The sequence below is a fragment of the Nothoprocta perdicaria genome, unplaced genomic scaffold (assembly GCF_003342845.1).
Source record: "Nothoprocta perdicaria isolate Ctin4 unplaced genomic scaffold, notPer1 scaffold_110, whole genome shotgun sequence".
Taxonomy (NCBI): Eukaryota; Metazoa; Chordata; class Aves; order Tinamiformes; family Tinamidae; genus Nothoprocta; species Nothoprocta perdicaria.
The window spans coordinates 871,063-892,625 of NW_020454206.1; the positions used below are offsets into that span (position 1 = coordinate 871,063).

A 21,563-nucleotide genomic window follows, 5' to 3' on the forward strand; every position below is an offset into this window, starting at 1 on the left:
TGAAGGCAGTTGGGCATCACACTGATGGAGCAGTGGCAGAAGAGACTCTTGCAGCAGCGTGGTCTGTGCCCTCATGAAAGGGACAAATAGCATCTGCTAGATAACTAAATAATAGAAATAGGGAGAGATGGAACTTTTCAAACGGGTGAAAGAGCCAGGGGAATAGCCTGTGACTTGCTGGTCAGTTGGCTTCTTTGCTGCCTATGCGTTTAACAGATGCTTCATCCTGTGAATATCTATTCTTTCGTAGATCTCCTCCTGCTTGAGTAACGGGATTCCAGATAAACAGCCCCTTCCTGAGGTGGATGAGAAGAATGCTGTGCAGCCAGGTCAGGTATGTCCTATGCATAAATTCAGTCTGGGAAAACAGTGGAGGGCAGAATGGTAAGGTTTACTTCCAACCACAGGTTATTGGGCTCAATGCAAGAATCACAGAGGGCGGTTCACAGGCCTGTCTGACCCTCACAGGGCCAGACTAAACACTCAGAGGTCCCTTCTGTCATTAAAACAAATAATCGAATGATGAAGACGGACTCCTGGCTGGTAACACTGCAAAAAGGCTTGCTTCACCTGTGCTGACTTCTGCGGTGATAGAATTAGCCTCACCCAACTTAACTTCGTCCTACAGTTCTGGATTTCCTCTGTGAAGCTTCTGCTGTGGTATCTGTTGTCTTTATTTCCTTTCCACGCCTGTTCTTTGAAATGTTATTTTCACATGATTTGGGATGACTTCAGATGCCTTCCAGGGCTTTGTTCAACATTCACCATTAATTTTGCTCTTCTAAGGTATCCAAAGCTGCTTCACTCAAATTAGCAATCTCTTTTGCAAACTGTAAACACTTGCTGAGATTTTCTATGGCTAGCATTCTTTTGTCTTGCATTTCTATAGATTATCCAGCATGACTGTGATCCTAGCTGTTAAATATAGATATCACATGTTGGGCTTGCTCATATTCCATCCAAAATTGTTCAGCTTACTCAAGGGCTGACAGTTGAATGGGTGAAGGCTTCCATAGCAGTACTGTTGTCACTGCATGTTTTACACCAGCAAGCTTGCARGGTATGTCAATAACAGCACTGTTCTTACTGCTGCCTCACTGAAGCTGTACGGGTTGATAGAACGGTGATGTGGGGCATGAACAATTTCCAGGCTGAAATTTGGTTCATAGAGGCATTCTCAACCAAGTGAGGAGCACCCCATCCTATTTTTTAATCCACTAAGTTATGTTGGGAAGGGACTGGTGTATTCAATGAATTAACTTCTTGTACTCTTTGCACAGCTTTTGATAAATTCCAGTGATGATGTAGCTGCTGTTTCCTCCTCTTCAGCCTTTTTTGACAACCTCATCCCACAGGACATGAGCAGTTTGGAGATTCCTGTCACAACAGGTATGTTATGAGATATGTCTGCCCTTCCTTAAGGAAAGGGGAGGAGGGAAGATGTGAAAATGGTTGAGATTAGGGGAGGGAGAAAAGGGTCCACTAGATAAATGCTTCTAAGACTTGTGACCAATCTCAGTGTCTTGCAACATCTGTCAGCRTTTTGCAAAATAATACTCTTCACAGGTAAGAGACCCATGGGAGGGTATGGGAGAACCTCCCAAGTGACAGAAGATGTTCAAGTYGGTGATTTCTTTGGAGATAAAAAGCCTGATTTGTATTTCCAAATGTTACTTTGGCTGGACTTCCATAGCTTATTGTATTTACTGACTGCTCTTTAAGTGAACATGATTAATGTGTCTGGATGGTGCCCTTGTGGCTTAGACCTGCTTTCTCACCTCTCCAGATACTGATGGACTCATCAGCCAGGCCCTTCTGCTGGGGAATTTTGAGGGCGCAGTGGAGCTCTGTCTGCGGGCAGAACGCTTTGCTGATGCCATCATCTTAGCCATTGCTGGTGGGGAGAATCTCCTGAGAGAGACCCAGAAGCGCTACTTTGCCAAGAGGAAAACCAAAATTTCCAYGGTAAGTGATGGGCTGACGTGATGGACCCACTGAGCAATGGAAGGTATGTGGTATCTTGGTGGATGTTTGTCCAAATATGTGGAAATGCTTTGAGGGAGAAGTGAAATGTTGCCAGAGTCTTTCTCAGTTTGGCTAGACATCTATTTAGCTGTTTGCTCGATACTTTATACATGACAATTTCATGCTATCCGTTTAGGATTTCATATTCCCCATTCCTTTCTTTTTCTCTAATGATTTCTGCTTCATCTGTCTATGCCTGTAACCTGTGGAAAGTACCGTTCCTTTAGGGCTCTCRGCTAGGAAGGTCCTAGCTCTACTAACTGCCAATTGGAGACTAACAGGGTTTGGTTGTTGGGCTGTCCTAACCCAATGTTTTCATGATCCATACTAGCTGCTGGGAAACAGAATGTGTGTTAGATATTTGGTGTGGCCATTTTCATGTTCAATCATGTGCTTTAGTTGATGCCTTTTCTTTTCTTAGCATGAATATGCAAAGAAGTAGTTGATGCATATGCAGAAGCATGTTTCAGAGTGAGCTGTCAATGCAGGTGCTCTTGCTCAAACAGTCAGCATATCTTAGTCTTCAGTGACTGACAGATCACCCTCTTCTCTTACAGCTTCTTTCCTCCATTGTGCAACAGAAGTGGCAAGATATCGTTTGCACGTGTGATCTACAAAGCTGGAAGGAGGCCCTGGCCATCTTGCTAACGTACTCAAAGCATGAGGACTATACCCAGCTCTGTGGTATGAAGTTTATGCTGTTTTGGTATGGTTTAGTTTAGGGATGGGCACCTCTGGACTGCTTACAGAAAGAAGTACATCAAGTTGAGGAAAGACAGATKCTTGCACATAACTTGTAGCTAGCTGGAATTTGAATTATGTGGGCTGTTGATTTAGAAGAATGAATTATGCATGCTGCTGCTGAGAGTAGTGATGTAAAATGAGACATGCTGATATTCCATGACATGTTCACCAATAGCTTGGAAAGATCAGGGTAGGGACTAAAAGAAGGTGATGTTTATTGTTTTATTTGGGGAGAGAGAAGTTTTCCTTCCCAGGAAAAGGTCAAGTCCTCTCCATAGAGGGGGATTTCCTCTGCAGATTCTTCTCACTTTCAAGCTCATAAACGCCTTCAAGTGTTTGATGCCTTCAAAATACTTTTTGATGGCTTCAGGAGTCTTCTGCATCCTGTTAACAGTTAAATATATTAAGCAACTGGTAGTTCTGAGAGTCAGAGTTAGGGGGCAATCCAGTGACAGAATCTCAAAAAGTTACTTACCGGATAAGCAATTTGAGTAACTTGTGGCTTACAAGAGAATGGCCGAGTGATTTGGGAGAAATGCCAGCACTTGAGTATGTGAAGTGCAAGAAAATATGTTGTCTTGCATGGAACTAATTGTAGGGATGGAAAGCAACTGTAGTGGCAGTTATAATTGGAAAGCTCCAACGCTGTCCACTTTTGCCAGACCGTGATAACTACCAGATTTCTGGCTGGCTGTCGTGTTGCATTGTCTACTGAGATATCCACACCACTTTAGAAAGAGAAGGTTGGATTTTGTTTCACTAAACTCCTCTGTCGTTTTATTTTGTATGTYTGGCCAGGTACATGAAAATGGACAGATATTTAAAAATGATTTTTTTTCTCCAACCAAATTGGCTTTCTGRTTCATTAACAATATCTATTTCTCTGTTATCCCAGAATTAGGTGCCGATCTTAAGTTGTCAACACCTTTTCGTGTCGACCCCAGCGTAAAATTACTGAGAGGAGCTTGGGGTTAAAGAGATCTTCCGAAAGAGACAGTTAAATGTCGGCTGTGCTTCTTCCTCTGTAGACATGCTGGGCGCCCGCTTAGAGGCGGAGGGAGATGCGGCCCTGTGYGACGACGCCTGCCTCTGCTACATCTCCTCGGGCAACGTGGAGAGGTTGGTGGAGTGCTGGGTAAAAAACCATGAGACTTCGTCACCCCTTGCCCTGCAGGTACACGTGCTGTCATGTTGGTTTGACGCCTTTCTAGGCCAGTCTGTTTGCATTATACCGTCAAACGCAGTATTTGGCTTAGGCAAACAGTGCTAAGGCCTAAGGCCTAAGGCCTAAGGTTTGCCTAAGGCACCAGGATATCTCCTTCTAGCCTGGATTATGTGGCTGCATCTAAAGGAGACCTGCACCTTTAAATGATAAGGGGTTTGTTTTGATGGTACTGACTGCATACCCTACGTACAGGAGCTCTGAGCTACCTGCCTCTCTTTCTATTTACTATCGTCATTTCTAGGGTTGCATTGTAGTTAGGGAATTTTGAACTATCCCTGTTACCTGGTTGGTAGTTGCCTGGGAGCACATTTYCTGCTATTAGTATTTGACTGTGATGCTTCTATTATTTGGCTCTACTTTCATCAGGAACAGCACCAAAAAGGCATCTTCCGCATTCCTGGTTATGTTTGGAACTGTCCTTGTCCCTCTCTATTATCAGCTAGTGATAYTTGTATCATTCCATAGTTACAAACATTACTTGGATTTTTGGGAGATGAAGGAGCATAGAAGAAGTAAAGACCTTCCGGTGGTTCTGTCAGCATTAGCAGTTCTTCACAGTTAAAATTTCCTGGTACAGCTTTAGTGCTTTCTCTAAAAAGCACTCAAAGTGATACCTTGTAATGTCTGAAATTACAAGAGGAATCCTTTTTTCCCTTTACTGTTAAAGTAGCCATGTCAGGGTCTGCTGCTTGTTTTCCTCCACTGAGTGCTTCTGTTCCTGTGTTTCCAGCTCTGTGAGGAAATGCTCTTCAGTGATTGTAGGGGTGCCAAGTGTGTTAACTTTGAATCACCTTGGACCCCACACGTCAGCTGAAGGTGCAGAAAGCTGCCTGGCCTTGTCCCAGCATGAGACAGACCAGGAAAGCAAATCTGATTCTGAGGAGTCTCTTTCTTCCCTGAGATTTTATTTCCTGTCCTGTCTATCCAGGACCTGATAGAGAAGGTGATGGTGCTGAGCAGGTCCATTGAGATGCTCCGAGGCACAGCAGGGCCAGCGCCAGGCCCTGTCTTGGCAGAGCGGRTCACCCAGTATGCCAACCTGCTGGCGTCGCAGGGATGCCTGGCAGCCGCGATGAATTACCTGCCCAGCAGCTCCAAAGAGGTGAGGGAGAAACAGGCTGCTTCGGAGCAGCTTACGTGGGAGGGGGATACTTTTTGCAAAACACTTGGAAGCTTGGGTTTCARCTTGCACCAGGGTCACCAGGACCTGAAGCTTCAACTTAATTGTGATAACTTGAGAATTAGTTTTTAGTTTTTCTAAGGTGCAACTTTTGTTTTCTCCAAATCAAAGGTATTATGAGGGAAGGGAGGAGGGGGGAAAGGGGAGAGGGGGAGAGAGCCCTAGTGCTGTAAAACGGTTCCTGGAGAGCAGTGCTGGGAAGCAGCTTCTCAAGGAAGATGCACCTAATCCTGAAACCAGCTGTTAGAGAAAGAGGAAGGGAATGGGGAGGTCCTTGTCATCCAGCAAGAATGTATTTAGTGTACAAAAATTCATGGGAACGTACTGCAAATAGTGGGGGAAGGTTCAGTGAAAGTTGATTAAAACCTCTTCTGCAAATGAGGTGATAGGTAGTCTCCCTGTGGCTTGCAGTTTTATTCCTGGGAATTATTGGAGAAATGGTTAATTCTATAGGTTGATGCTTAGGGCTTTTGGTCAGGCACTACTTTCAGTGCTTCCACAGCATGAGTGGACTCTGAGTCTGAGACTCTGAAGATGTTTCCCTAAAGTGTATTTTGTTTCAGCTCCTGATCCAACAGCTTCGTGACCGGCTCTTCCACGCTCAGGGAGGGAATGTGGCTGATCAGCAGCCGCCACCTTTCCCCTACCCTCGTATCCATGTGGGTGGTGTTAAACGTGAGTCTCCAGCAGCCAGGAGCAGCTCCACCCCTGAAAGAGCAGCGCACAAACCAAGCCCCAGACATCCAGAGAAGGTAGGTCTTAGTCTCAGGTTATCATGGCCTGAGGGAGAAAAGCTAAAGGATTGTGGGGGGTGTCATAAAATGTTGTGATGCAGGTTAGAAGCCCTGAGGAAGACATGTCCACAAGCCTCAAGCTGGCAGAGAGGGCAGCACCCAGTCTTATGCTCTTTGCCTCCTCCTCCTYCTCCTCCCGTCAACCATGGTGATGGTGGAGGAAATCCTGTGTGTTCCTGAGAGCAGTAGGGTCTTTGCTGCAGTTCCTGCAGAGCACTGACAGAAGCAGCAGCTTCCCTCAGCTGAGAAGTGAGAATAGGGAGCGTATATACTTACGTATGTGAATGCACGTGAGTCCCTATATGTGTCTGTCAGCCATTAGAAGGATCTTATTCTTTAATTGCAGCCCACCTATCCATCATCATTTACCCCTTCAGCACCTGCTCAGCCTTCTGTGCCTTCCGTCTTCGCACCTCAGCCAGTGCCAGCRATGTCTGCACCACTTCAAACCAGTGCTGTTCCACAAACGAGCATCTATTCCAGAGGGCCCCCATACCCACAGTACAACTTGGGCATGGCTCCAGTGCCAGTTCCAGCACCAGGTAAGCATTGTTCATCATCAATTTTTCAGGTGAGATTTAGGGTTTTTTTAGACCGAAGTGTTTAGGAAAGAAAGCTGATGCTTCCTTGCAAGTACAGTAGACCCATGAGGAACCAGTTGGCTGTCAAAGTGCCTTTTCGGTGCTTCTACATAGCTGGTCTTAGCAGCTGTGTGTTACTTGCAGCCGTGATAGCTGCACATTGGGGTGGAGAAGCTGCTGCATCTTCTGACAGCCTAATATATAGGGGGTTACACCAGTTTCTGGATCTTCTAGGTCATGGGTTGTAGAAGGAATACTCAGTGGCACAAAGGTGAGCAACTGGAGTAGTTTGGACATGGGTTAAGTGGTGCTGATGCATTCTCTCTCATTTGTAGCACTCACACAGTCTCAGCCATTCAGCCCTGCGGGAGCCAGACCTGCTGCTCCGACRCCCTTCCCCAGCCAGCCTCCTCTGCCAGGACAGTCCACGGCCATGGCATCTCCTGGTGTGCCACCGCCCGGACCCACCATCTTCGCTCCAGCCTCAGGCCCATCACCGCAGCTCCCTGCAGGTTGTCCTCTCCCCATGGCAAGCCAGTCTCCTCTGGGCTTCTCTTCTGCACCGTTCAACTGCCCCATGAACGTGGGTTACCCTCAGGGAGGCCCTGGAGCTCCATCTACTAAGCCCCTGCCGGCAGCCAGTATTCCTCCACCTCCCACAGGTAACAGCGCACATGTGACACGTGTCCTGGCAGTCCTGGATGGGATTTGCAGTGCTCATGTACCATGGCTTGCTGAGCTCTGGTCTGGCACCATTAAGGCTGGATGTGGTGCTCTGTGGAGCTGAGCTTGCAGCTMTGTGGTCTGCATTGCTGTGAGCGATGTCTCCTCATTGCTCACAGTGATGGTGACAGTTTCAGGCTGTTGAGGTGCTCTGGCCCYCAGGTGGTTGTTACAAAGCCCTGTATCTTCATGTTCCCATTTTACCCTGAGTAATCCTCTACTCCAGAGGAACCGTCTCTGGTAGAAAGGGTGGTGGTTTCCAGGAAATACCTTTAGACCCTGGRAGAAGGCTTTCTGCTCTCATCCATGCTATGTAACTTATATAACATCTTGAGAGAGAAAGGAGGTGCTTTTCTCTYAATTGGACACCTGTTACCTGGCTTCAGGATAAAATTCCTCTATCTGCTTGCTCTAGTTCAYCCAGTGGCTTCCTATTCCCATAAAGTGCTTGCCTGGGAATGTCTTCCAAATTTTTCTGTATTCCAGGTTCTACAGGATTCCAGATTTGGAGTCATTCCCCTCTGGGCCTGTAGTCTGAACCCAGCCCAGCCTGCAAATCTTGTCAAATCCTCGCTAGCACAGTGAAGAAAATGGAGAGAGTTTTTGGAACTAGTTCCTAGTTGATGGGTAGCCCCTGTGTCCATTTCCTGCCGCATCAGCACAGCTGGTACTTGTTGTGTGTTCTGCCTCAGGGAAAAGACTTGTCCAGGCTGTGGAGAGCCCCCAGAGAAAGACTGATGGTCTTTTGGTCCTTGAGCAGATGCTTCTCTGAGCTGTGCTCATTGTGAGAGTGAAGTGATGCTTTGTGGTCTGCCTCCACCTGGAGTCTATCAATAGATAGATAGATTAGTGATAGAGTCTATCACTAAGCTGCGTTTAAGCATGGATGGCAAACCCCACAGCAGGARGCCTGTGGTGGCTGCATGCAAAGGCTCTAAGCTATGGTTGGACCAATCCCTTCCAAAAAGCTATTGAGATATCAGTTAGGGATGTTAGTGCTAAGCAGAAGTTACGGTGACAATGACTCTTACTCCCACCCTGCCTTGATTTTTCAGGTTTCTTCCCTTGGCTAGATCCACACTTGGATCGTGCAGGTAGTACACAGAGAAGCCTCCAGGCCTGTGGTGGAGGCAGTGCTGATGCTTCCAGTGAAACGTGGGGTGTGTGCGCATGTGTGTGCATGCGTGCATGTGTGTGCATGCAAACGTGTGGCTGTTTGCTGTGTTCCTTGCATGCCTGGGGAGACACACACCTGGGTAGTGCATTTGTAGCAAGTGATAGCAAATGATGTTTAGGGGAACGTCAAGGGGGTGCATCCTGGAAGGGATGCGGTCCTGGAAGGATTAGAGCATTTCAAGTCTCTGTGTCCCTTCTGACAGCYGTTGGGCCAGTAGGATGGGGGCAATGGCTCTGCTACTTTCTTGTGCCTCTAAGCAAGGAATAAACTAGCAGTTTTAACTCGCCGCTTATTTTTTTTCCCCCCCACTGCACTGCAGCTCAGGAATCTTCATGGATGACTTTACTTGCTTCAGATGGGCTGCAAAAGTTGGTCCCAGAAAGARCATCAGTAGATGAGAGCTTCCCCAGGAGAATCTGGGGCCCTGTTCCAAGGGGAACTGGAAAGCCTTTTTGGTTTTAGTTGCAGGGCAAGGTTTGGGTTTAAATATCACTTCTGAYACCTAGCAAGCCCAGCTGTGTGGAGTAAGACCCTAGAAAAAGGGYTGTCCCTTCAGTGCAGAGAGGAGAAAAAAAAAAAAAAGAATTATCTTTCTCTGCTGAAGGCAGAGATCTCAGTCATTTCCTCTGGCTGAAGGTATCCTGTGGGTCTCCACTGCTGGGAAGTTCTTTTTCCTTGGCACGCATTTGCTACAGTTAGTTTTAATAGAGTGAAAGGCATGCCCAGATCAGCATGTGCAAATGGACTTCCTTCTTCTTTGAGACCTTGAGAGTGCTTTTGTTTGGTTTTTGTTTTCTTTTAAACATTGGAAAGAATCTGTAAAGTCACTGGTTGAACTTTCTAGCTTTGGAAATTCTTCTAGCCAAACATCTTGTGGACACATTCTTACTAACTTAGCGAAGAGAAACCTTGGAGAATGTTAGGACAGAATGAAAGACAGTGACCTGTTGGCTGATCTCCTTTCTGGCCAGGATAAWCCCTATTTACATCCTGTGACAATCTTGATTTTTCCATGGCAGGCATTGCYGGAGGCTGCTGCCATAGGGCACTTCTTCCATGGTTGGTGAGAAATCCCCTCTCACCACTAGTGTAGGCAAGTTAGCCAGSGTTTCATCCCAGGAAAATGCAACAGGGTTCTGCCATCTCATGTCTGAYGGCTTCAAGTGCCTGGCTTAAAGACTGTAATTTAAATAGCTGTTTCCTCTGAGGATTAAAAGTGTCACTGAGCTGGAGCAGTGCCAGGGCTTGCTAGGCCACACGCTCAATGGGGGCCTGCAGAGTTCTAGGGCACAGAATCCCCAAGCTAGAAATAAGTGCCAATTTAATTAAACTTCTGATTCAAACTCATCAGAGAATAAGCCTTGAAATCATGGGAAAAGGAGGGAGGGCAAAAAGAGGCTGCCAGAATTGTAATAATAAAGGTAATTAAAGTGATGAAGCACCTTTTGCGTTTTTCCCATGTGGTATTTTAGATTTTTTTTCCAGCTCAGTTCAGGATCAGTGGCTTATAAGTATAGCACTGAGCTCTAGAAATTCTTCTGATATTGCTTCTTAAAACTGTGCCACTTTAGCAGAATCYTCCCATTTTACCAGCTTGAGATTGATCCTGAGGTGACAAATAAAAATTCAGTGGGGTTTTGGTCTGGAGATTCAAATCTCCAAATCCCCTTAAAGAACAGCAACAAGCAAGACAGTTGTAGTTTGACTTTAGCAGAATAGGATGTGGTCACAAGCTTTCCAATTTTATGATGTCTGATRGATTTTTAATTGCTTGAATTGAGGTTAAAAGCTAGGTACCACAGAAACATYTGCCGAGATATTTGTGTGCTCCCAAGGAATTTAGCAGTTAACTCTGCTCCTTTCTAGCTGAGAAGCCAGCAAAATTTCCCAAGCTGTGGCCCAGAATGTGATTTTTAGAAGGGGAAAATTCAACCCCCAATGCAGTCCTTCTCTTATCACAGCAGCCTGCATTGCTTTGATTTGCCACTGCGAGGCACCTGTGAGCACTGGTGAGACTGTCAGCTGCAGTCCAAGTTTTGCTGCGGTGGCCACAGGAACAGATTCTGTGCTGGGGAACCCCCGGGCGGTGCCTGGACCCTGGTGTGCACCCACGTGCAGGCTCTGACCAAAGCTGGTGCTGGCTCCCAGGCCAACTTCTGTGGCCTGTGCAGAATATGGGAAACTTCAAGTAATTGCACACAAAGCTGTGTGTGTGCAGACCAGGACATCCTCATCAGCTCTCACCTCATGCAATCTCTGCACATGCTTAGATGTTGCAGAAGTATTTGAGAAAGGGAAGGGAGAGTATTTCTTGTGTTGTGAGCCAGGCCTGGCATTCCTTGGCTGAGGTGTTTGAAGATGCAGTGATTGAGGGGGTAAAGAAATCAAGAGATGTGGGTCTTTTTCCAGAAAGAAGTTCCAAACCATGAAAGCAAACACAAATTGCTACTCTGGTTGCCTTCTAAAGTCTGACATCCTTGTTGTCTTCCCTGTCCTTGCAGCTCAGGAATCTTGGACTGATCCTTCTGTTGCAAGAGGAAGCCTTCAGAAGAAAAAGGTAAGCTCTCAGCTCAAATATCTTCTGGTTGTCTTGCAGCCAGGGACAGCAACAGCTGAATTCAGATAAATGCTCCCTGTTGCACTTGGCAGCTCTTTTCCAATGTAGGTCTGTCCAGTTCTGCACTGTGCACTCAGCTRATGCTGGAATCTGCTGAGTCCTGCCTGATGCAGTGCAGACTTGCATGCCATTCTGCAGTATGTCTGGCTTGTGTTTTATCATCTGTGGTGTTGCAGCTTCTGTYGGTACTTCCCAAGCTGACTGTAATTACTTGTTTCTAAAAATACAGATTTAACCTCCTTACCCCTCTGCTCGCCCATCTTTTCTGATGGGCTGGAGGGATCATGCTCACTTTGTATSTGACAGATGGGGGCAGCATTTCCCCTCAGCACAGTGGGAACCCACAGTGATTTTCCCTAGAAGATGATACCAACTGTGTGGCACCTTCTGCTGAAAGAGCTGTAGCTGTGAGCGCTGCCTGCCCCACTGGCCCTCTGCATTCTGCCTGGTAGTGATTCCACTGGAGGGACCTGTGTACTGGGCTGCTTTGCAACAAATGCTTTTTGTACCCCACTTCCCTCACTGCTGCCTGCTGGCAGGTGGGATGAGAAGCTTCTTTGGCATCATTCCTACCCCCACTCCTGTTCTTTAGCTTGAAATAGACTTCTAGCCCTTTTTCTGGCAACATAGCTGGGAACCTGCTTCAGGCTGTGCTCACTACAACAGGATTAACCTCTTGTTAAAGCCATCTCCTTTTGATCTAGCCCTGTTGGAGCCAATCTATCCTGACTCTCTGGCTTAGTAAGGGCATGATGAAGTGTTTGCAAGAGGATTCTCCCACCGTGTTGTGGGATTTTCCCCAGCGCTTCCTCTGTTGGACACTTTACTGCTGCTAATCTCTACATTCAGGACTCGTGCCGTTGCAGACCCAAGGCGGCTTTCAGAGGACTAGTGCTTTTGGAGGCAACAAATCTGTTTGATTGAACAATTCCAGTGGAGTTTTCTTGCTGTCGCTTTGACTGTTCATCTCGGCTGTCAGAGGAAGGGCCCTGTGCTCAGGGTCAGTGAGCTGAAAGAACAGGAATATATTGCATATCACCTTGAGAATTAGGGATTTTGCCACTTCAAAAGGATATTAAATTTGACTGGGGAGATTGTGACCAAATCTCCTTCCTTGCACTTGCTTTTCTTACAGTGTTGATTCTTTTTTTTTTTTTTTCCTCATTTTGCCTCTTTCCTTTTGCTGGTAGTTGCCGGAGAAGTTTACGCCTCCAGCCCCCATCACAGCTCCAGTCATGAGCCTCCCTACAGAGCTCCAAGGGATCCATCCTCAGATCTCCAGGTTGCAGGAAGCTGGCCAGTCACCCCCAGGAGCACCCAAGGAAGGCAGCCTGCAGGTACCCAGGGAAACAGGGGTGTTCCCAAGGCATTAGCTCCTTACAAAGTAGAGAAACGGGTCAGCTTTAATGCTTCTCATTGCATGGCAGCTTCAAATTTATACGCTCCTTTCCCTTGGACAGATTGTTAGAGAATTGTTAAGAGTTGTTGGAAAATGACACCTAGACATGGTGGAGAAGAATAAAGGCCAGACAGGCAGTTAGCCTGCTGGGAATCAAGAATCCACAGGGACCTGAAGCTATACTACAGTCTGAAGATAATATAATCCAGTGCTTCCAGATGTTCTCCACGTTTGCCAAAATGTGACCTTTCTGTCCCTAGTTGCAAGCAGGGGTTCTGCCCATGCTGGCCTTTCATGCTCCTGCTGCTTTCACTCAGCTACTTCTTTCTCTGCCAGTATCACCAGCTGCCCACGGAGAGGATCGAAAGGAAGGAGGTGCCCCCTGAGCACCAGAATCTGAAGACCACATTTGAAGATTTGGTGCAGCGCTGCTCTGCTGTTGCCACTGATCCAGTAAGTCCTTCCTTTTCTGCTGTTTGGCTTTATTTTCCCTTGCAGATCTCTGGCAGGCACTTCTTTCTTTTGATAAGAAAAAGGGAGGAAGAGATCTCTCCTTGTGTCCAGGTTCACCTTCATCTGCCTCCTTTCTTCAGGCCCATAGGCTTGTCCTAGGGCAAGCCTTGGGATTTGAGATGTTTTCTCTAGCTCTCAACCATTCTCACAAGTGTGCTTGGTTGTGCTTACTCTGAGGAAAAGAGAAGAAACAACCCAGAACATTCAGCCTATTTTTTTTTTACTTGCTTGATCTATAGATAGCTCCTGCAGAGCTGGCCATCAAGAGTCCTTAGAGGGAAAGGCAGGAATACCCTGACTAGAAGAGGAAGCCAGACAGTCTTTGTTTTAATTTAAGACAAGTGTTTCTCCACCTCTGGCCCCTGCAGGGCCACTGGCATGCATGCCATGTTGCATTAATATATCTAGCTTGACTGTGTCTGGAACTAGAAGAGCACTGTTTGCAGCTTTGTGGTAGGCTGCTAAGGCTTCCCAGACCTTGGGACCACTGTGAAGTCTCCCAGATGGCCTCTGCTTAGTTGTTGTTGGAACTAGCACCAAGTCCAAACTTTCAAGCCATCCTGGAATTAAACAATTTGGATGTAGGATCAGCTTCAGGTTGTTTGCTGTGTGTTTTCTGGGAGCACAGAGCAGCAATTTCTGTGGGAGAGTGTGAAGGTTCCCTGTAGAGACAGAAAGGCATGTTGTTTTGACCTCAGTCATTTATAGCTTTAACTCGGGTTGTATGTAGCTGGGTGGACACATCGGCATCTCTGAGCTTCTAAGCTCTGCCAGGCCTCTTTCATCATTGCCCAGAACCAACCGTTGCTGTTCACAGAGGTTTGCCTGTGAGTGGATTACCTGGGTGAGGRTAATGTAGTTTGTTCCATCAGAACTTCAGTACTTGGTCCCCTTCATTGGTAGTTACCTAGTGGGAGAAGGATATTCCCTCCTGTCCTTGAGGAGACAGGGAATGAGCAATCTCCTGAGGTCAGTCAGGATGAGGCTGTCTGGACGCCCATTTGGTCATTCAGTGGATGTTTCTCAATCTTTGGAAGCRGTTTTTCTGTCCTGCGGTCTGCCAGCACTGCCAACAGGGAGAAGTGCCTGGGTTGGGAGATGGGGAAAGTGATAAATACAACTCTCCATCTGGAGGAGAGAACAGAAGCACGTACAGACCTGCATGGTGAGGGCATGGCATGCTGGCTTGTATTGCAGTCCCTGACTGTGATTTATCTGTCAGAGGCTGGGGTGCAGCTGAATTGCAAGGGATTTGGGGAAGAAAAGAGGAGATAGGGCTTGAGCTGGGTCAACTTAATTCTGAGAGGAGTGAATTTAAAGCCCTGGCAGAGCTATCAATGCCTGTTTCATTGCAGAAAACTCGAAGGAAGCTGGAGGATGCGTTGCAACGGCTGGAGTGCTTGTATGAGAAGCTCCGTGAACAAGTGGTGAGTAGAGGCCACCTTTCCCAGTAGTTCTGCTGGCTTCTCCATCCCTCCGCTGTGATGGGTTTGTTGTCCTCAGCTGCTGTTCCAGTGTCTTCAGCACAAATGAAAAAATCAGAAAAACAAGAGTTTTCTCTCTCTTGAAAACAGCTAGAGGAATGCCAAACACTCCTTGAATCCAGGCAGCCTTATCTCCCTTCCTTCCCCCTTCCTCTTGGCCCATAGATTGTATGAGGGGAAACTGTGTGGTGCTTTTATCCCTGGGAAGTGTACTGGCATTCAAACAGGTTCCAAACAGGAATGAGCGGCTTGTAAAGGAGTAATTGGGGGTGGTTATTMCACTAGGGAAGCCTAGCATAAGCTTCAACTTGGAAGACTCCTAAAGTGCTGAAGAGATATACATTATGGGTAGAATTCATAYAACACTTTCCTCAGTGTCCATATTAGGCCTGAACAGAAGCAGGATTTTGTGCTTGTTAGACCTGTGACCTCYTAAAATACATCAGCTAATTAATACTGAAATGTCATTACGTAAGACCTATGTTTATTGTAATCCAGTGTGAGTATTGGATTAATGTATGCTTTATGCTGGGCAACGGAGGAAGGAAGCAGCCCAGCCTTTTCCAGTGCTGCTTCTGTAGATGTTTGGTGAGGATGAGGAGAACAGCAAAAGAGAAGGGCTKGGAGGGAGAAGGCCTGTGTTAGTGCTGAGGGTGCTAATGCATTTGTTTTTCCTCCCTGCAGCTCTCTCCAGCCATTCTAATGGGTCTTCATGAGATTGCTCGCTGCATTGAGGCTAGGAACTACCAGCAAGGTCTCCTGGTTCATACCCAAGTGGTGAGCAGCAGCAGTTTCAGTGAGGTGTCTGGCTTCATGCCCATCCTGAAGGTCCTCATGACCATTGCTGGCAAGCTGAATGTCTAAAGTGGACTCCCTTACCTATTGATGTGCTGCAGTTTGTGGACTCTCCTTCTGGCTCTGGAGAAGAAAGTCTGTGCCAGGAACTGAGCCGGGCCAGCACACCTGGTCCTGTCTGCTCTCCAGTCATCCCTGTGGGGCCTGGATTTCTTGGAGACTGTTCTTTCTCTTTCTTACTGGTCTTAGGCTGCTTTCTAACCTGGGAATCTTGATATCAGGCTGCCTATGTTGCACAGAGGTCTTTCCAGAACTGCTCCTCTTCCCAGTCTCTCTCCCCTCAGAGAGGGGAAGCTCCCCTCCCAGGCTGACACTATTTTGGAGTAGGACGCAAACAGTGCTGGCGCTTTCGGCACCACCAAACAGAAGAGCCCCAGGCTCTATTCCCCACTCCTGTGTGAACTGGTCCTGAGTGACCACTGGGCCCCCTTGGGACTTAAGCTGGGGTGTCCCTGCTCCACTGGGCCGCATCAGTTCTCTGATTCCTCTTTTCTCTTCATTCTAATCTTTGACTCTTTCCCCTCCTCCCCCTTACCATGCTACCACTAGCACTGCCAGCCTGCTCCGGGCTCACTTTGGTTCTGTCCATCTTCTGTGTTCAATCCTCCCTTTTCATAGTCTTCTCTGCACCCTCKACCCCTTTCTTTATCTCTCTTTTCCTTGAGAGCCCCACGTTTGAACYTCTTTTGTTTCAGGCCCGGGACTGTTTCCCCTCTTCTGACTGTGGAGACTCTCCTGTCCTCAGGAATGCTGGCAGGTTGGACTCCTGCTCAGTGCACGCCTCCCCAGAGCCAGGGGCATCCTGTGCTGAGGCTGAGAGCCGTGCTGTCTGGCTTGTGCACTTTTCCACTTCCTTTATGTTAGCACAGTTGGCCTCTTGCCAACCAGTGTTATCTAAAGGCTTCCCACATTGGGATTTCCAGACAGGCTAAGGGCTTTAGAAGCAGCAGGGGTTGTACACRTCCCTTGAGAGTCCCCTTAAGCTGCTGTGAACAAATTTGCCCAAATTTGAGCAGGGGGAGACAGCTTATTGCTACAGGTGTGGTGGTGTGTTCTGCCTATAGTAATGGATATGTGTGAGGGTGATTCTCCAGGGCCCTGAGATGGTAGGAACGTGCTGTTGGGGTGATGCACTAGGCCCTGAAGAGACAGACCTGATTTGAGGCTTTTCCACACTGTGGTGTTTCTTTTGGGATGAAACAGGAGTGAAGCATATTTGTCCCACAGAAGAAGCCTGGGAAGGCAGAAGGGATTTTTAAGGCACATCTGTACTTTTCCCTCCCTTGCTCTTACTCTCTTTTATACTAATCAGGCAGCATAAATCCTTAGCTCCTAGCTGGGAGCAAGGCTTCTTTACACTGTTTGGTTGCAGCCTGCCCCTGCTTCCTCTGCTTGCTGCTTGAGTGATACTGCTGTTAGGGGTCTGTGGTTCAGGGACTTGGGCAATCAGCCTGCTCCACCACGAGGGAGGGARGAGGGAGAGGGCAGGACTTGCTCTCTCCTTGCAGGTCAAAGTGCCTCCTTGTTGCTGCTGTGCTCTGTTGCCATTGCTGCGGTCTGGTGCACTGGGAGATTACAAAACAGTGAAATAAAAGCTGTGTTTTGTGGTGCTGCTAGTGTCTTTCCTGGACTTGAGCCTACAGCAGCTGCCTGTCACCTGGCTTTGGTAGGCTTGTCTCAATCTGCAGGGCTGCCCTCTGGGTTCGCAGCTGCAGTGTGGGGAAGAATTCAAAAAGGTTCGGGGCAAACTAGGTTGTGGGCTCTGCTGGTGTGGGCAGCAAACATCCTGGCTTGGTAAGACCTCAGGCCATACTGCACAGGGCTGCAGGTCAGAGAACTGCTCTTCAAATCACCTTCCTCAGTTATAACTACTCATCTGCATCAGATACAACTAAAAGGGTCTGACGTGGCTGATACTCTCTTGGGGAATCACTGGGCTTTTTGTTATCATCATGGGGATTTTGCACTTTATATCAGGGCTTGAAAGCATGTTAGTAAGCAGAGGAGATGACATCCTCTCTTGCTGCAGGTCTGCTTTACACCATTAAAGCTGTGCTGCTTAAACTTGCATGAGGATGTGATCCACTTCGTGCAAGCCAGGCTTATAGCATTGAAATGTCAATTCTTATCATTAGACTATAAATTCCGAAGCTATTAGTTGATTGCATTTAAGCTTACCTGTAGATAAGGCAAAAGTGAGAGATCAGGACCTGAATAGAGCAGGGGAAATTAGTCCATTTGCAAAAAGACTAGCATAAGCTCAAAATAGTTTTCTTTTTGCAACTGCCTGACTAGCCAATGTATATGTGTGGGCCAGCCAGTCATAAAAGTATGAAATAAGCAGGACTGTTTTCTGGCTTCTGGTTTAGAGGTCTTGGGAGGAAGCAAAGATTTAGAGAGGTGCATGGGGAACTTTTTAAGGGTCCTTGCTAGAAGGGGTGTGTGATCTGAGGTGTATGGACAAGGTACGTGAGAATGGGGAAAGCAGCTTTGTTGGTCCTGCTGCTCACAGAGGCAAATGCCAACTGGAGGGGAGTCCTGTGTTTGGGCACATGTCCCAGCCAGGCCYGGGAGCAGTTACCCCTCAGCCCTCCAGCTGTCCACCATCAGGGAGGTGCCCAGTGTTTTTCATGAGCTTCAACTGTTGCTGAGGTTCAACACACAAGCACCAGCGATGCTCATGTGTTTAGCCTGTGTATAAGGAAAGTCCTCAGCCTTTCTGCTGTGATTCAGCAGCCTCATATGAGATGTGTTAGGCACTCAAGTTCCCTTCAGTGAGCTGCTGCTCCTGTCCATGGGCTCATGCAGGGACTGACTGTTTAACCTGCCTTTGTGTGTCCTTCCCGCTTGTCCCCTTTGCCCCGCAGTTGCTCAGTTCTGCTCTGGGTTTACCACAGCAAGCCTTGGAGAGCAACCAGGCAAGATGGGTGGCAAGCTGACTCACCTAAGGGTTCTCGAAAGGCTTGCGGCAGAGGCAAGGACAGGACCTGGGTCTGYAGGGCCCTCATGCCCTTGTTGACTCATGGCTTGCCTGCAAGAAGCTGCTGCACCATCTCTGCTGGCTGGTAACAGCTCCTGGTTTCTGGTGGCTTGGCTTTGTCTCCTCTCATGTGGGCTCCTCCAGCGACCTGCACCACGCATGGAGAGGAGAGCGTTTTCTGTGGGGTTTTCAGCCTTTGAGCTGACAAAGAGCTGGGCTGCAGGGGCAGTAGGAAGGGATCCCTGGRCACAGGGTGAGTGGAGCCCTAATCGCCGCAGATAACATCATGTCTGCAGGCTAGGCTTGTGTGTGTTTGGGGGAGCTGGAGGGGCTGAGATTGTTAGGCAGTATTTGTTTGTAAAGCCACTTGCTCTGAGGATAATGCTTGCACTAACTTCTATTGAGGGAGCAGTGTGAGTCCCCACAAAGTCCTTTCCCAAAGTGTCTTTGAAGCCAAGAACCCATTGAAAGGAAGAAAGGCCCAGAGAGGGGATTAGTTTGTTCAGCAGCTGTGAATTTCAGTGGGAGGCTGATGAACTCCAAAGTCTTTGTTGAGATTTTTTTTGTAAGGAGCCCTGCTGGAGGGAGAGACCCACACGGGGGCCGCGGCCTTAGACAAGAAGGAATCCGAAGCGGCAGGGAGCTGTAAACGGGCCACAAGGACTTTTCCCAAACACTTTTCGGAAAAGGTGTTGTGAAGAGAGCGGAGGGGGATTAGCATGTGAAATGACACTTTCCATTGACTCCACAGAGGGGAGGGGAAAAGGGCTGGCTGGCTGGCTGATTTATTAGCATTTTGTTCCCTTCTCTATTCTGCTGGCCCGGCTGCCCCCCTCCCTCGCTCCCCTCCTCCCCWAGCCCTCTAAAGAGGTTTGGATTGGGAAAGGGAGCGGGGGGCTGCCTGTTTGTGTGTCATCTGGGCGAAGGTGACCACCTGGGAAGCTGAATGTAAATATTTCTCCTCTGAGGAATGCGCCTTCATTAAAGCGAAATGAATACGTGGAAGCATCCAATCGTGCGCACAATGGCAGCGGGGCCCTTCCCGCCACGGGCTCCGGTGGCCGGGATGCGCACCCCGACCYGCTGCAGGGCCCAGCGCATTTTGCAGCTGCCGCGTCGCCATTTTGTGGCAGGGAGAAGCGGCGTGTGGGGCGCTCCCCGCGTGCCCCACGGCTCGGGTGCCTTGGGGGTGCTGTGCTATGCCCCCCCACCCACAGCATCACTGCACCAAGGGGGCGCAGCCTGGGCCGTGCTGTAATCGTCGTGGGGCAGTCACGAAGGCAAGAGGGGTGCCCTGGCGCGTGCTGGAAGTGGGGAGCAGCTGCTGCGTCGCTGACTCTTCCTTCTTGGAGGAGTTGGTCTTGGMAGAGGGTGCTGAGAGGGGCAGGAGCTGTTCCGTGTGCCTTGCATCCTGACGCTGGCCATGCTGGGCAGGAGGCAGCAGCTCTCTGCTTCTCTGCCCGAGTTTTGCCCCGTTTCCCCCTGCAGGGAGATACAGGGCAGGGTGAGGGAGGATCTGCTGACACTGAAGCGAAGGAAGTCTAGGGCAGGGTCCTTCTGCTGGTAAAGAACAYTTGTACTAACAAGAACCCTTGAACGAACAAACAGCTGGTGGCTTGTGTGTGAAGTGGAAATGTTTGAGCTTTGCCTGAGGATGGGCTTATAGTGTTTCCTGCAATTGTGAGGGGGCAGATTCTTGCCTCTTGTGACTGGTCTTGCCCCTAATGACTCTCCAGCTCTGCGCTAAGTCCAAATTCCCATCCCCATCAAGGTAGTCCTGATATCAAGATGATCTTTGCTAACTAAGAGACAAAGGGATTGATACGATTGGTAAGTGTCTTTGATCTGTGCAGTTGTGCCCCTTTCTGCCCCTCGCAGGTAGCTGCATTGCAGTTGGATGCCACTTCAGACAAGCTCACAGAGCAAGCAGGCCCTTTCCTCCTGTGGTAGGAGCAGAGTGGGATTAGGTGCAGGGGAATGGCTCTTGTCTCCCCAGCACTGAGTAAGGGGCTGAGTCTTAAGTCTTCAGAACAATAACCACATATATCCAGATGCTGTTGGATGTGGAAGCACCCGACCAGTGAGACACACCACCATTTTGCAAGCACTTGGCTACCAATTTATTGCATTGGCTATTAGTTTACAAACATTGGTTACAAGACAGGTCTAAGGGCCAGTCACTTAACTCTGCTGGCTTCTCATCTGCCTAAAGCACCCTTGAAACAGCAGTGTAGACAAAGACCTCCCAGCCCAGGGGAAATCACTGTGATGGGCAATAGGCTGCCCCCAGGCCTGCAGCTGACAGCCTCTTCCCTCCTACCTCAGCTATGGCAAGGGAACAGAGATGCATCAACCAAGTCTTYCTGCTGCTTGCTTAGCCTTTAGACTATATACAATAAGTGGTAGAGGAAAAACTGTTATGTATATATCACAGTAACTGCACAATAAATTAAACTTCAAAGTGCTTCACTTTCCTATTTACAACACCTTAAATAGTAACTGACATTATTTTCTCAGGCTAGGAAGAAGTATTTAGTTAGTTAGGTGACAGAGTAAGAGCGCTTGGCCAGTATACCAGGAGATGGGGAATAGGCTCAGCTGGCAGCTCTGCTCCGGGAGAGATTTGGGAGTGAAGAGGGAGAACAGAACTGTGAGAGTATCTTTCTGGGATCGGTCAAGGCCTTTGGTTGGTGTGTTGGGTGATGAGTGCCAATCTTGAGGGACTTAGAAGATGCAGAGTAAGTGTATGAAAGCAAGAGATAGGACCCCTCTTTTGGACAACTCTTTAATGGGTAGGTCACGCAGCAGCTTGAAATCTTGCTGCTGGAGTCTCTCAACTGCAARGTAAGGCAGGGGAGAGCTTAGGAAATCTGTGAATAGATGGGAGGTGACTTTGTGGCCCTCTTGGAGGCTGGCTTGTTGCAGAAAGGAGTTAAATACTTTTTGACTTCCCTCATAGTGCAGGGCCTAATAAAAGGCAGTGACAAAATCTTCAGGATACAAGAAACATCAACCAAGCCTCTCTTGCTTTAGGGACTGCTGCCCTGAGTGGCATTCTTGCTCAGAAGTCCAGAGCAGGTGCTTGTTTGGGGAAGCAGAAAAGCTTGAGGAAAACAGAGGCCACAACACCAGGTTATATGTTCTTCCATAAAACCTGAGTCACCAGAGCGACTCCAGGTCAAAGTGAACAAATCTCACTTTGCTTCATCAACACTTGAGGGTCTTACCAGAAGTCATAAGCCACTGCACTGGTGGGGATGCCCCAG

The 21,563-nt window shown here is 48.2% G+C and overlaps 1 protein-coding gene across 2 annotated transcripts in view; it reads left to right on the top strand.

Annotated features, from left to right (window-relative positions):
• Positions 1-16,590, top strand: part of SEC31B (SEC31 homolog B, COPII coat complex component) — a 29,299-nt gene extending 12,709 nt beyond the window's left edge. The window contains exons 15-29 of one of the 2 annotated variants that reach the window (XM_026050250.1): positions 251-334; positions 1,281-1,389; positions 1,787-1,965; positions 2,583-2,709; positions 3,798-3,943; positions 4,923-5,096; positions 5,738-5,926; positions 6,315-6,510; positions 6,885-7,211; positions 8,328-8,366; positions 10,951-11,006; positions 12,257-12,403; positions 12,802-12,918; positions 14,334-14,405; positions 15,147-16,590. In XM_026050250.1, coding sequence (XP_025906035.1) covers positions 251-334; positions 1,281-1,389; positions 1,787-1,965; positions 2,583-2,709; positions 3,798-3,943; positions 4,923-5,096; positions 5,738-5,926; positions 6,315-6,510; positions 6,885-7,211; positions 8,328-8,366; positions 10,951-11,006; positions 12,257-12,403; positions 12,802-12,918; positions 14,334-14,405; positions 15,147-15,326 — 2,142 coding nt within the window. In that variant the 3' untranslated portion in view covers positions 15,327-16,590. The remainder of the gene's footprint in view (positions 1-250; positions 335-1,280; positions 1,390-1,786; positions 1,966-2,582; positions 2,710-3,797; positions 3,944-4,922; positions 5,097-5,737; positions 5,927-6,314; positions 6,511-6,884; positions 7,212-8,327; positions 8,367-10,950; positions 11,007-12,256; positions 12,404-12,801; positions 12,919-14,333; positions 14,406-15,146) is intronic. The other variant, XM_026050257.1, reaches the window with a different exon arrangement.
• Positions 16,591-21,563: the final 4,973 nt, after the last annotated feature.